The sequence below is a fragment of the Aythya ferina genome, assembly GCF_964211825.1.
Source record: "Aythya ferina genome assembly, chromosome: 3".
NCBI classification, from domain to species: Eukaryota; Metazoa; Chordata; class Aves; order Anseriformes; family Anatidae; genus Aythya; species Aythya ferina.
Window position 1 is genome coordinate 100,430,019 of NC_140298.1, and position 14,571 is coordinate 100,444,589.

Here is a 14,571-nt window from a genome sequence, read left to right on the forward strand (position 1 = left end):
TTGAAAAATATATAAATATTTGTAAGAATTGTCCAACATAGTTTTTCATTTTTATATCTATCATATGCTCACATCTGCATTATAGATTCAGATCATATAGCCAAAAAGAAAATTATATGTAGTTTACATATTAAACTCTAAATTCAGCATTCAGTAGACTGCATTTAATACAGGGTCATTTTAGCTCTTTTAAGTATTGTCAGTTTATACAAGCAAACAACAAATCCCTAAGCTCATTCATTGTTTAGCAGGAAAAAATGAATTGAATTGTGATTTTCATACACTAAGCCTGCTTTATTTTATTTATTTATTTATTTATTTATTTGGTGTGAATTATGTGTTCAAGAAAAGAGCCAGACTGACTGGCCTGGAAAAAAATATTTACCTGTAAAAAACAAAAACAAAAACAAAAAAACTAACAAACAAAGCAAAAGAACAAAGAATGACTGTGTTTTGGTTTTCTTATAAACTGTGTCTGTATGATTTGATTCCTTTCCTACTTAATACAGAAGTGCTCCAGTATCTAATCTTTTGAATAAATTATATTTATAGCTCTTTTAAGCTAATCATATGCTTTCATAATGATGTCCCCATTAAACTGCAGCCTAAAAATTTGGAAACAGTATTCCATTCATCTCAGCATAATGCTATCTCAAGTTTGAAGATGGCATTTTAAATATCACTCTGATTGACTACTTTACAGCTGATTGTTTAAATAAAACAATGTAAATAGTATAATTCTGGAAATCACTTTTTTTTTTTTTTTTCTTGTTCTTTTTCTTTTCTCTCTTTCTTTTTTTTTTTTTTAGACTCAATTATTTTCAAGGCTCTATCTTTTTCCCTTTTTACCACGGTCCAAAAAAATAAATAAATAACAATAGTAATGTGCTTCTCCAGCAGTCCTCCTCTACCTTTTTTTTTATTACAGAAAACAGATACTGCTGGAGCTGAGTGCAGTGTAAGCACAGTCGAGCTTACACATTATAAAACTAATTAATGATGGCCAGTGCTAACACATCCCTCAAAATCAAAGGTTGTTTCACATAGTGTACACCAAATAAGCCCATGCTGAAAGAGCACAGTGTTATCTGTAGGAGAGAAACCAGTAGACTTTGAAGCAGTGGAAATTCTCTGTGTGTTAGGGTAGAAGAGCAATTTTTACATGCAGATGAGCAAATGTAAATTCCACTTACTGGGAATACAAAAGTATTGTAAAATAAGGTTATGATGAGGTGTTTATGAGGGATATGGGATATTTTAGGGATATAAAACATTGATATAGAAACTACAGTGCTGCAAAAAATGTGTGCCACATAAAGTCCCAATAGCAATTAGATAAAAAATAAAGGGGTGAACTTAACCACATGGCAAAATTAGATGTTACTGTGCAGATACAGACACCAAGTAATCGAGTTAGCAATTGGCCACTCTAAGAAACCAAACAATGCAAGGGATTTTGTACCTTCAAAGATTTAAATAAGGCAATCAAACATGAATGCTAACCCAAGAGAGCAGCTGAGGGCATCTGCCCAGATCATCACTGTTGTATTTTAGCGTAACTCCACTGAAGGCAATGGAGCTATGCTAATTTACACCAACTGAGGATCCAGGCAATCATATTTAGGACTTCAAGTGACAATATTACTTTTATTTTGTGGTATATATTAAGGGTTTTGGCAAGTCTGACCAAACACAGAAAGTGCAAAACACTGCACTTTTATTTCCCCTTTTAGCAACCGTGTAGTTTACGCAACTTCCCATGGGGATTGCCTCAGCACTTGGGATATACCACAGCATCATGTTGCAGATCTTTGCGGATCTGGATGGAATGAGCAATTGGTTATGATCTGTTGGTTTGAAGCAAAAAATGGTCAACATCACAATGGGAGTTTGCACAATAACCAAATTGTGCCAAAGAAAAGACCCTTGAATTGAATACAAGCAAATGCCAGGCTGAATGAGATTAATTATGTAGGACACATTCAATGACAAAGAGATATGACCAAACCCAAAGAAGGCAGAGGTAACTGTACAAATGGAAAGACTCCAAGACAAGAAGGCCTTAGAGAGATTCATTGGGCATGTTAACATAACTGAGCAAACTCATTGATAATTAATCACAATTAAGTGCTCCTCTCAGAATAGCTGCTTAGGGACTGCACAGAATGGCACTGGAATGACTGACAAGAGAAAATTTTTGAAAATTAAAATGAATCACCAAATAAGCATTCACACTCAAATAACTGTTGATTAGTGAAGAGTCTTGGAACTAAGGGTAGCATCTTCAAAACTGTTTAAGTTGTTATTGCAGACACTAAATTCCACTTTCAAAGTTAGGGATATAGAAGTTGCAGGGATGTGGATTCCCAGTGCTTACATTCTTTTTGAAAACAAACTTTAGATTCTTCATACAGGTTGTCTGAAAAAAAATTATTCTAATTCAGTCAACATTCATCTGAATTGAGACTATTCCAGGTTCCAACTAAAAGGCAAAGGCTTTAAAACACTGATTATAATCCAAACAGCAGCAGATGTATGGCTAGCATATCTTTTATTTTAAATAATTAAGTGCATAGAGAAGAAAGAGGCCATAAACTATTTGAGTATTTTAAATGCCATTGTGCACATTAAAGCCTCTAATTCCAGAGTGTTTCATGGTATTGAAAACTTACTAAGGCCCTGATTCTGCAAGGTGCTTCATGCAAACAATTTTGTGCCTGCATGGAACATTTCACAGTATCAGAGGTACTGATATGCAGATGACTTATAAGGAGCTTTTTAGAGAGTACATGCTTTTAAGACTACCTTTCAGTGATGAAAACAATGATGAAGGGTCTTATGTAAACAGAACTCAAGTATTTTTCATTTTGGAGACAAAAGTTGACAAAATTAAGTGAGAAAAATGGAATGACTCAACCTTACCAGAGTCTGAATGAGTTATTCTAACAGAAAAAAGCCCAGCCACTTCCATATGTAAAACTTATTGCGACTATAGAGATGAGGTTGCTGCAGATGATGGGTTTCTATACAAAGGACATTATCATAACACCACACAACATGAGGTTGGAAATGCTAGGTATAACCTACAGTGCCCATTTGAGTATTGAGAAGTGCAGGAACAGAGCCCAAGGTGTTCTGTTCTGGCCAGGCATGCATGCTGCCATCAAAGATAAGGTATCCAAGTGGAAATCTGCAATAAATACAGGAAACAAAAATGCAAAAAAAACCCACTGAAACCACATGAGATTCCTAATTTCACTTGGCCCAAGGATCTAGTTGAACAAAATGGGAAAGATTATTCCTTAAAGGGGAACTAATATTAGGGATCTATGTTCCTTGGTTTTGTTTTTAATAATTTAAATTAGATTTTCACACTAACTTGCAATTTAATAACACATTGTAAACTGTAGTTTATTTTACCATAACATTGCAGACAAGTTAATAAAATACTATTATTTACAAATGACTTGCTCTAGTCATTTTTAACATTACACCAAATACATCATGTCTGGTCCTTGCAATCACATTTTCCATATAGAAATTAGATAAAACATCAAGAAACTTAAGAAATTATTTGAAGAGTCAAAGAATACTTACTTAGCATCAAGTATTGAATTGTAACATAAAATCACTTACTAGGCACAACAACTTTAGTATTCAAGAAAAATTTAAATGGCAACTTCTACTGAGTTTCCCACATAATAATAATAATAATAATAAATAAAAAAAAAAAAGACGAACAGCAGAAAAATAGGGAAAGGGAAAAAAAAAAAAAAAAGGATAACATGAATGGAAGTGATTATTACTCTTGAAACAAAGAGTAGTTTTCTAAGAGAAAAATGAGTGAAAACTGTATAATGGGTCATAGCCTTCAAAATGTCAGTCTTGCTGAGTTCTTATAAGAGGACAGATTCAGTCTAAGCAGGAAAAGGAAAGGAAGGGAAAGCAAAGGGAAGGCAAGGCAAGGCAAGGGCAAGGGCAAGGCAAAGCAAGGCAAGGCAAGGCAAGGCAAGGCAAGGCAAGGCAAGGCAAGAGGTAGTACTCCTGTACAGATGAAGCAACAAATATACACCCAGGCAGTGAATTTCCTTCATGTAAAAAGTAAAATTTTATCTCAAGTGGCAAACACAGGATGTAGGTGGAGGAACCACTTCAGCAGCTAAATAGATCTCTGCAGAAATAACTGTTCTGACTAGAAAAAGTGACTGTGTATTGGGAGAGCTATCAAAGTTTAAAGAGGATAGGTACTGATCAATGCCCACTAATAGTCTCGTTATCTGTCTAAATAGTCTCGTTATTTGTCTAAAGATGGGAGTGTTTCCACAGTGTTTTATTAATTATCCTATTTATTTTTGTCTCTACATTTCAATTCTGTATTTGGAGAAGGCTTATTATATTTATTTATTTTTTTTTTTCCGGATGACTGAATTGAGGAAGCAAATATTACTTCTTTTCTGGTACTATTTGATTTTATATATTAATCATTATAAATAAAAAATCCAAATCTGTGAGGATATCCCTTCTTCCAGTTGCCAGTTTTTGCTGAGAAAACTGCAGTAAAAGTACTTAGTAAACCAATAAAAAGTGAATATTTAAAGTTATACTAACATGGAAGATTTTTCCTATAACTTTGAGCTAAGCTAATCCTTTCTATCCAGAAAAGGGTACTGCATGTAGTTATTCCTCCTTGAAAAGTTGTGGTGAACCTTTTAAGTCAAGGAGCGCTTTAGAGAAGCTCATTTTTCCATTTGGACTTAGTGAAAGACAATGCTAGGATGACACAACTGGGAATGGGGAGACAAGGCTAAAGGGAATATAAGAGAAAGAGTAGAGGATGACCACCAAGATATGAAAACTAGTGCAGAGTGACAGGGAGAGAAGGAGGCACATAAATTCAAAATCTTTCTTTATTTTAGAGAATGCACAAAACCATACTGAGTTCCTAACTTCCAGTTAAGAAAAAAAGTGGAAAAGAAATGCTTTCAGGCTTCATTGCATAGGCTTTATTTCAGGCCATATTGCATGAAATGAGACTGTCCTCCTCCCTGTAAGTGCTGTAGGGTAATGCCAAAAGATGTCCTCCACAGAAATAATAATGACATGCAAAATCTACATAAAGACATGGATGTTTGGGTTCTGAAGTAACGGGAGTATTATATATCATCCATGTATCCAGACTCGTAGGCACTTGGTTGAACTGGAAATCTTTCTGAGGTTCAGAATCTTTAATATAAGCACTAATGTAATTTCCTGTAAGAAAACTGACCCAAAAGACAAAGGGTAAATGTTGATAATCTGACAGTCAGTTCCACAGTAGTGCAAGATAAAGTTTAGTTACCTTTTTAAGAAGTATCAGTATTTTTGCATCAAAGTAGGATCAGAACTAACTTTGTCATTTCCATGGACTCTCTGTAATCAGGTTCTCTGGTTAATGGGCTGCCAGTTCTCTGAGTATAAATGTTCTCTGTCAGCATGATGCATTTTGTCTGGGATTGATTTACTGATCATCAAAACATTTATTTTAAAACATCTTTTTTTATTTTAAATAAAATTAAAAGAGCTTTAAATGTTGCCTTTTATAGTATTTATAATTCTACAATGGGATTACAGTTCTGAAACAACTGTAAGTGTTAGGAAGAACTTCTATGAAAAGAAGCTAATAAGGAAAAATGATGAGGAAAGGCCTCTAGGTAAGATTAAACTGGATTTAATTTATGAATATTTTAATATTGGTAGCTGTCACTAGGTGGGCTGTTAATTGCTTTCCCATGATAGTCAAGTTTACTCGTCTATATAGCATTACTAGATCTTTTAAAAATAAGTTGCTTTTTACAAGCATTATAATTCAAATCTTAATGTTGGAAAGGCTTGTATTCTTGACAGGCATTAATTTCTTCAGAGACCCTTAAAGCTGTTGACGTCCTTTTTACTACACCAGTAACTGATAATTCAAACCACATAGAATATTTTGCTATTTCTGTTTTGTTATGTCAATGAGATCATTGACCAGACTGTGTAACTGCTTTGGCCTGTCAGCAAACTATGCACAAAGACTCAAGTTTTCAGTCGGACTTTCGGTCAAAGAAGAGAATCACACAATCTGCTCAGTAACCCAAATCAAGAAGCCTTATATCAGCAAAGTATGGTTGACAAGGAATAATCAGGACAACCTTGGAACAATTTAATTGAAAGTCACAACATTACTTTTCTGGTAGCCAGGAAATGTAGGTGATGGAGCTTATAGAACCACAATAACCAAAAGGCAATACAGTGAACATAATTATTCAGCAAAATATTTTTTCTCTAAGCTTTGCAGATTCTCCTGTTACTTTGATTAGGAATAGAATATGAACATTATCTGAAGTCTCCAGTGTCTGCTATTTTTAATTTCAGTTAGGTCTTAAAAAAAATCTGAGTGCTAGCAGAATTCTAGTTAGGAAGGTGCGTTATACATGATTTGTGTGTATTGTTAAAGTACACACAATAATATTGTGGGTTTGTAGAATGTGATATGAAGGCTATACTAGCACATATGCAATATTTTCTACATGAGCTATGCATGGCAAAGTGATAAAATTATGAAATCATCCCACAATATGCACTTTCTGAATATGCAATATGCATCCCACAATATGCAATTTCTGAACTGCAGTTCAGAAATTCAATCCCTATATTATCATCTCTTCTACTGCACTACCAATTGTTCGCTATACCTCACATGTTAGATAAATATTTTCCAGAAATTTTACAAAGGATGAGGTCTTTATGGATGACTGGAAATAACTATATGAAAATCAGAACGAGGAACAAAATATGAAGAGAGAGGAACAGTACAGATTGGAAGGAACAGGACAGAAGGGAACTCAGCCTGGGATACAGGCAAATAGTGTGTATATATTTCTCTCTAAAACCTGAGGCTTTAGAGATACTCACTGATACTCACTACTCTTCTGCTATCAGCAAATATGTATGAAACACGTTAGCAAAGTTCCCACCTCTTTCTGGTGCCAATCCAGGCAGAATGTTATACCTTTTACTGCTGTTTACTATCACAGTAATTCAGTTGACCTGTGTAGCAGATTCCAAAAGTTCTCATGATGCTAGTGGCCTGACAGAGTGCCAGGAGGATCCCACATTACGGGAGTTGTGCTTCTTTTCAGCTTGCTCTTTTTAAAAGCAAGGAAATTATACCCGCAAACCTCACACATGAAAATATAACAAATGTAAATGAAGTACTTCACAGTTAAAAATTCCCAAATCAAAGTTGCTTATGTAGCTTTGGTTTAGCTGCTTCGTGCATATACATAATCATTTACATGATCACATCTTCTCTGCCATTAGGTAGAGAACAAGAGCAGAAATGAAAGTTGTATAAAGGATGCTGTCATCCATAGGATTCCCACTTCCCTGTTTTTGAATATATTTCTTTGTACTAATTTCAGCATGATGGCTAAGAGGCAGAGAACAATAAAAATATGAATATGATGGAGATGTATGGGCTGATTAGACAAGGAGCTTGAGACAGAGTAATGTAGAAAAAAAATGATAAAGAAAACAAGACAGAGTGAATGGGCAAAGTGGAAGCTGGGACTGAATAAAGAGTCTGAGGAGGAGGAGAAAGGATATTCCTGTTGCTGTTCTGGAACACTGGACTCTATTCTGCTTTTTTTATATAGCTCATTCCTTTTTACAGATGGTCAACGACTCAATGTATAGAGCTGACGAATTCCTACAGCTTCAAGAGAATTCAATGGGTATTTAACTTTCAGCATATACAGTTCTATATATCATGAAGAACCCTGACAAACTGAGTCCTAGATGTCTCAAATTGAGCTATCAAAATTACGTGTTTAAGTTTTCTGTCTTTAAATTAGTGATAATACCAACCCTGACTTATTTCAATGTATAATTGCAGGTGAAAATAAATTAATCCCCTTATAACCAAGATATGTTAATTAAGAAACACTCAGATGCAATGGTAGTGACAAATATGTGAGTGAATTAGTAGATATAATCTGAGAGTACAGTTTGAGAAAAGTGCAGTGGATAACAGACGGGGCCACACATGGGATAATGAAGAATATAGAGGAAATACATTAGTTGTTTATGCAGTGACTACTGGCTGTCCTGTGCAACATTATTTGTTGTCCTGTGGAAAAACATATGATCAGAAACTGAAGGATTGCCTTGTAATGAAAACGCAAAAGAGAATCAAGTTAAATTAGCCTATTTAAAATTCTCTCATTTCCTGACTTTTGAATTAATCTAACAGAGTTTTAATGTATTCATTGGGTACTATGATAACTGCTAAATAATCATGGATGTTAACCTAAACTTGTAATTTTAAGTATGTATTAATCTTGTTCTCTTTGCGTAGGCAAAACTCGCAATAGGTAAAGAGAATAGCATGAAAAATTATTGGAACTCAAGTTCAATCTATCTTTTATTCACTCTGGTCTGTATTGGGTAGGCTTGACTACAGATGCTTTAGAAAATTAGAGGAGATGGGATAATTCAGGAGCACTTTCCCAACTCAAGTGTAAATTTTAAAAATGGTTAGAGCATCAAAGTATGTGCTTAAAGTATTATTCATGCAGCTTCAACAGTCTTGTCTATGCTTTGTTTATGTAATTACAGTTTCTTGAACTACTTGACCCGTCCCAACCCAAAATACAGGCCCAAATCCAAGTTTCTCTGGGTTATTTGCCTGTATTCTGCTTATACTTATATATGTTCTTTGATCTCATTTACAGCCTTTCCACTGGCATATCACATAGCCTTGTAGCAGCAGATACTACCATGATCTGAACTGGTTGTTCAGAAAAGTTAGTTTCGACTGGAGAGGTAATACATGTGATTTTTGTTCCTATTGTTTGCAATTAGTGACTAAATTAGATAAAACTAGAAAGAAAGCTAACTTCAGTAGCTTTCAGTAGCTTTCTCTTGATTGCTTTCTCATCTTTCCCATGAGTTAGTTTTGTTGTTGTTGTTGTTATTGTTTTTTTTTTTTTTTTTTTTTTAATTATTATTATTTTTCATCCAAGTACTGAACTCGAGTAATGTTAATTAAGGCACTCATGTATGGTAAAGACAGAATATTGTTTATTTGTAGTAGCATAAGCTATTCATTCATATTTTCCCTACTCAGTTTTCTCTTGTTATTTGTGAACATCTTCCATGTTACCCATACTACCATCTCAGGAATACCACTAACTCATAGCACAGAGAAATGCTATAGTTCTTCCACATACAGAATTCCAATCAAACATATGGTGCAGGAAGACAGATCAAAGCTAAGTCTCACAATTCTCTAACTTTCATAGCTCACAAATGTCATTCCAAATAACTGCAAGGAAATTTGAAAGAATGTGTGTTAAATAGGGGAATAACTAACTAGACACTAAAAAACATAGTCAAATGAGAAAATGCATTAAGCTGTTAACAGTGATACAAACCTGGGGAAGATTACGCAAACATTTGGAATAAGCAGATTGCTCTCCCTTCCAGTCTAACTCTGAGAAGCTACACCATTTTACCAGTTGTGTAATCAGAAGTGTTTCATTAGTCTAATCCCATGAGATTTTTCTGTTCTAACTAGTAAGCTCGAATGTCCAGAAAAAAAATGAACAGGAGTTTAAATATCTAGTTTAAACATTCCACCCCTATCACTTAATGAATACACAAAAGAAAATACTATGTCATCAGACTTATGCACAGACCCAGTCTGTGTGGAATTTTTAGAGAATTCACATTCTTTCCAAGCATGGATCAACTCCCTCTGCATCATCGAGCAGGTCTCCAGACACATAGTGTTTCTAATTTCTGATGTAACTATACACAGTTTGTGGTCAAATAAATATTTATAAAGAAAATATTTGTTTTTTTATATCTTACTTGAGTTCTTGTGAGCTTGTGGCCAGCATACTTCGAATGCTTTTGTCAGCCAAGGGACAGCCAGATAAACTGTAAGACATGGTAGAACAGACAAGTAAGTTAATCTTCTTATTAACTGAACACTTTCAAACAAACACAACATAAAAATTAAAAAGTAAAAGTTTGTAATGCAGAAAAGCGATGGGGCAAGTGCTGTAATATTGAAATTTGTAATATAGTTAACCCTCTGAATATATTTAGATATCAACATTACTTCCAAAATTACATACTATAAATGTTCTTTTTTGTTTGTTTGTTTTTTGTTTCTCTATTAACTAGTAAAATGTAACAAAAATATTTGTGGTTCCTGGGTTAACTACTTAAATGCTTAAGAATACTTTGGAAATTTTAGTAATCTATTTAAAAATAAAAGACGTTTATACAACACACAAATTAGCATGCTTTTAAGATCAACATATATTACTCAAAGGGTTAACACATAGTTCAACATTTTACTTTGACAGCATTGTTGAGGTAAGCTGAAAACAATAAATTGAAAAGACAGAATCCACCATGAAAAAAATGAAGTCACACCTTCTATGTGAGGCGTAATTACCAGTCACATGACCACTCCCATCACACCCTGGTGTTGGACATCTGCCACCAAACAAAAACAAAAACAGCCAAAATAGTAAGTATGTTAAAAAAAAAAAAAAAAAAAAAAAAAAAAAAACTTTTAAAAGTTTCATTGTTTCCAGTTTAGCTGCAATGACTGCAAGGGGTTTTAAGCATCCTAATCGAAAAGCTGCAAAATGAACAGGATTAAATGAAAATGGCGTCTCAATACAATATAGCATCATTAAGAACAAGCAAATACACATTAGCTTCTCACTTTGCTTAACTGGCAGTTTGAAACATTTATATGCTGCAAATGTTGCATGCTCATACTGCAAGGCGTATATGTACTCGTTTGTTTAAAAGAAGACAAAGAGAGAAAAGTTTAAAAGGAGAAAAATAATTTCACCTCACATTATGCTTACGTTATTAAATCCTTTTTGCTCTCTTTGCATTGAGGGTATTTGGGTTTAGGACTTGGGATTGTAACTTCACCAGGATACCTTCTTTCTTCAAGGGCCTCTTGGAAAGGATCCAAATCTTCTGGCTACCGGCAAATATATGAGAATTAGTTTCAAATAGGTGATGTTACAACTTACATAAAATAAAGCACAGTCATCAAACACTATCTCCTTCTTTAACCTAGTCTGTCAGAGAAAAAATAACTAAATTATTTTATATACTTTCACCTATTAAACCTTTAAATAGTACTTAGACATTTTTATGCAGACTTCACAATATATAGAAATTAATTAGGTTATGTTATTAGGAAAGAAAAAAAAGGCAAAACCCAGCTTTCTATATAACTGTCATAATATTTTCCTTGAAAAGAACTGATTTTTTTTTTCTAAAGTCACTGAAAAATTGAGGAACAGGAAAAAAGACTAAATGCAGCATCAAAAAGCCATCTTAAATAATATTTTTTAACATTTTAGAACAAGTCAAAGATGAAACAGGAACAATCTTAACATCTGCTCACAGAATTTCAATTTGGGGAAAACCTCAATAAAAGTCTGGAAAATTATATAATTATATAATTTATAATTAACTTTATTGGTGTATTCAGAAATTCAAAAGCATCTATTTCAGGAATGAAGTGGCTGAATGCATTGATTTAGAGATTCCTGAAGATGGTGCTATAAACACCATAGTAGAAATGTGGTGATCTGCTTGCTCTGATAAACACTTCATACTGTATGTTTTACCTCGCATTTCCTTAATAATGACAGATTTCCTAATTTCAGTGAAATTAATAGCAAAATTGTGACTAACACTGGAAGTAGAATGTATTCAGTATACCTAGTGAAAATGCTTCTTTATTGTAAGTTTCAAAGTTTGGGAAAACAGATTTAAGTTTTAATTAAAATAGGCAAGAGGTAAGTCACACACAAATAGTTAGCCTAATTTTATACCATCAAAACAAAACAAAAACAAAACAAAACAAACAAACAAAGAACAAAGAACAGTCTACAGAAGTCTCTCAAAGTCCAAATTATATTGAATGCAGTATTGTAAACTATGCGAGTGGGTAAGGGTTGAAGCTTGATGAACAATTTCAATTCAATTAAAACTTTTCAGCAGACTTTTTCAGTGTTTTGGCTCACACCAGAACACATCCTACATATTCTAAGTTAAATTCCCTAACTTGTTTTCCTTATTTGCCTCTTCGGTTTAAAGGATTTTGCTGTTTTCTTAGTATCTAAATTGAAAAGTAACACCAGTTTCTAATATACTTTCTTTGTACGTATTCTTGAAACTAAGCATTTCATTAATACAGACCTTTTCACACACAGAGTTATCAGAAGTGTGTTAGTAATCTACAAGATTAGCTAAAATAGTTGAAAGTTTATATACTCTGCTGCTTTTATTTAAATTGATATCTAAGTAATACATCCTTTCAAATACTCAGCATGTTGTCTATGGTTTTCAAATTCAGTGGAATATCTTGCCTTGAGAGCTGATTATCCCGGTATTGCATGGTTATGTCAACTTGCTTATATGGAGTAGAATAATCTGGATATAGTAAAACATCTTTACTGAAGAAAATGTTTGTTATCAAGATGATACTGTTTAGAAAACATGATTCACATTCATGGTTCAAATGTTGTCTTATGGAACTTAGTCACAGATCAGATGTGTGCCAGCATGATATATTTCTAAAGATTAATTAGCAGAGATCCTTTTGTAGAAAACCACAATTTTTATCACCTATTTATTGTTTCCTCTTTCCCTTCAATTTTCAGAAATGCAACAAATTACAAAAAGTAGATTACAATGAGAACTAATAGATGAAAAAGACATACATTAATCTCTTTGGAATCATCTTCATCTATCCTACTGGGCTTCATTTTAGTGTAGTCCACTGGCAAGTCCCAGCAGTCACCCTCATTCAGTTGGTAACACCGGTTATTCATCACAGCTTGCCGTTGTGGTGACATTGGCTCCAATGGTGTCAAAATGGTACAGCAACCATCTCGCTGCCTCTGCTTATTCATGCTCAGATCCAAGGTCCCATTTTCATCGACTTCCATATCAGGATTCTGTTAAAATAAGAAAAATATTGTTAATTCAGCTTCACACTCTAAAACTGCTAAACTGCTACCTCTTTGTGTTCTTCAGTATATATGATTGCCTAACAGAATGATAAAACACTTTTCCATTCCTGAATAGATTGTAAGCATTGAGCCCCCTCCCACACATAGCATGATGCTGTTACACAACATTAATGCTGTTCAAGTAGATTGCTTCCTGAATGGCTAATCTGATATTTGGGGGAACAGGACGAGTCTTCATTACACTCTCCTGCCACCCAGAAAACAGGTGCAAAATTTGGGGTGAAAATGAGAAATATCTAAAGATATTTTCTTGTTGTTGTATTTTTGTTCTTGGTCTACTCTGTGACAGGTGAATATCTTGAGTATCTGTGAGTTAACATCTGCATAATTCTTGTTTCCAGTCCTGTCACCTGTCTGGGTGTTCAGAAAAAAAAAAAAAAAAAAGAAAAAAAAGAAAAAAAAAAAAAAGAAATCTTTTCTTTGTAAGGTACCCAAAGAAGTCCTTTTGGACACCATTTGGTTTTAGGAAGAGAAAATGCCTACAAATTTCACAGTTCCTTCACTGCAAATACAATTGTATTGGCATTTTGTATACTAACTCTTATAATCAATAAATTTGGGTAAAAGAATATTTGTGACAATTTTTGTGGCAACTGAAGTATTGTGAAATTGTGAGTACAAGCTCTGACTTTTCCCTTTATAGAAACAAACAATTGTTCTCCATTTTATTAGATGAGGGGAAATAAGACATCTTAAATGAAAATGAATTTTAAAAAACTAAGAGCAAATAGAATAAAGGTGCCCACAAAGAATCCCTCATTTGTTCAGAAATAAAACACTCTACAAGAAATTTGGTTTCAAAAGTGGTGTAAATGCTACTGACTCCTCATAAGTCTAGCAACTTTCTCTCAAGTAACAAAAACACCATGAATGCAACCCTTCTTTTTTTAAAAAAAAAAAAAAAAAAAATTGACAATCCCCTCTTAGAATCATTTATTCCATTTGACATAGGGTTAAACATTAGGAAAGAGGCCCCTTCTGTTTTTGACATGTAAGATAATAAAGATTTTATTCCAGCTTTTTCCATAGCATTGATAAAACCATATTGTTTACATGCCAAAAAGAGATTTCCCTCCTATACAGTATTAAATAAATTAATGTAAAAAGAAGCATTTGAAAAAAAGTCATGAACCATTCCAGGTTAAATTATGTTTTATTACTAATACCTACTGTTAAGGGTTTAGTTTGTTATGAACGGCTTTGCACAATGGGGGCAAGAAAACCTTTGTCTATATGCAGAAGAACAGAACATGTCTGCCAGCTCAGAAGCTCTGCTATAAGCACACCAAAAACGTTTCCTCTGCACTGCATCTGTCTACTTAGCCATCTAGTGGTATCCTATAGGCACTGTACTGTTTGCTGGTGCATGTTAAATAATCATTTTCAACAGCTATCAGACTCAAAAGTTAATGTTTGTAATTCAAAAATGAGTATTCTGCTCTTTAATGAATGTTGATAGTGCACTGTT

The 14,571-nt window shown here is 33.8% G+C and overlaps 1 protein-coding gene across 6 annotated transcripts in view; it reads right to left on the minus strand.

The window, feature by feature from the left end:
* MYT1L (myelin transcription factor 1 like) overlaps positions 1-14,571 on the minus strand; it is a 361,112-nt gene that overhangs the window by 49,474 nt on the left and 297,067 nt on the right. For all 6 annotated transcript variants that reach the window (XM_084515353.1, XM_084515350.1, XM_084515351.1 and 3 more), the window contains exons 13-16: positions 12,792-13,028; positions 10,914-11,035; positions 10,468-10,530; positions 9,895-9,963 (exon numbers count right to left, since the gene is read on the minus strand). In XM_084515353.1, the coding sequence (XP_084371479.1) occupies positions 9,895-9,963; positions 10,468-10,530; positions 10,914-11,035; positions 12,792-13,028 (491 nt within the window). The remainder of the gene's footprint in view (positions 1-9,894; positions 9,964-10,467; positions 10,531-10,913; positions 11,036-12,791; positions 13,029-14,571) is intronic.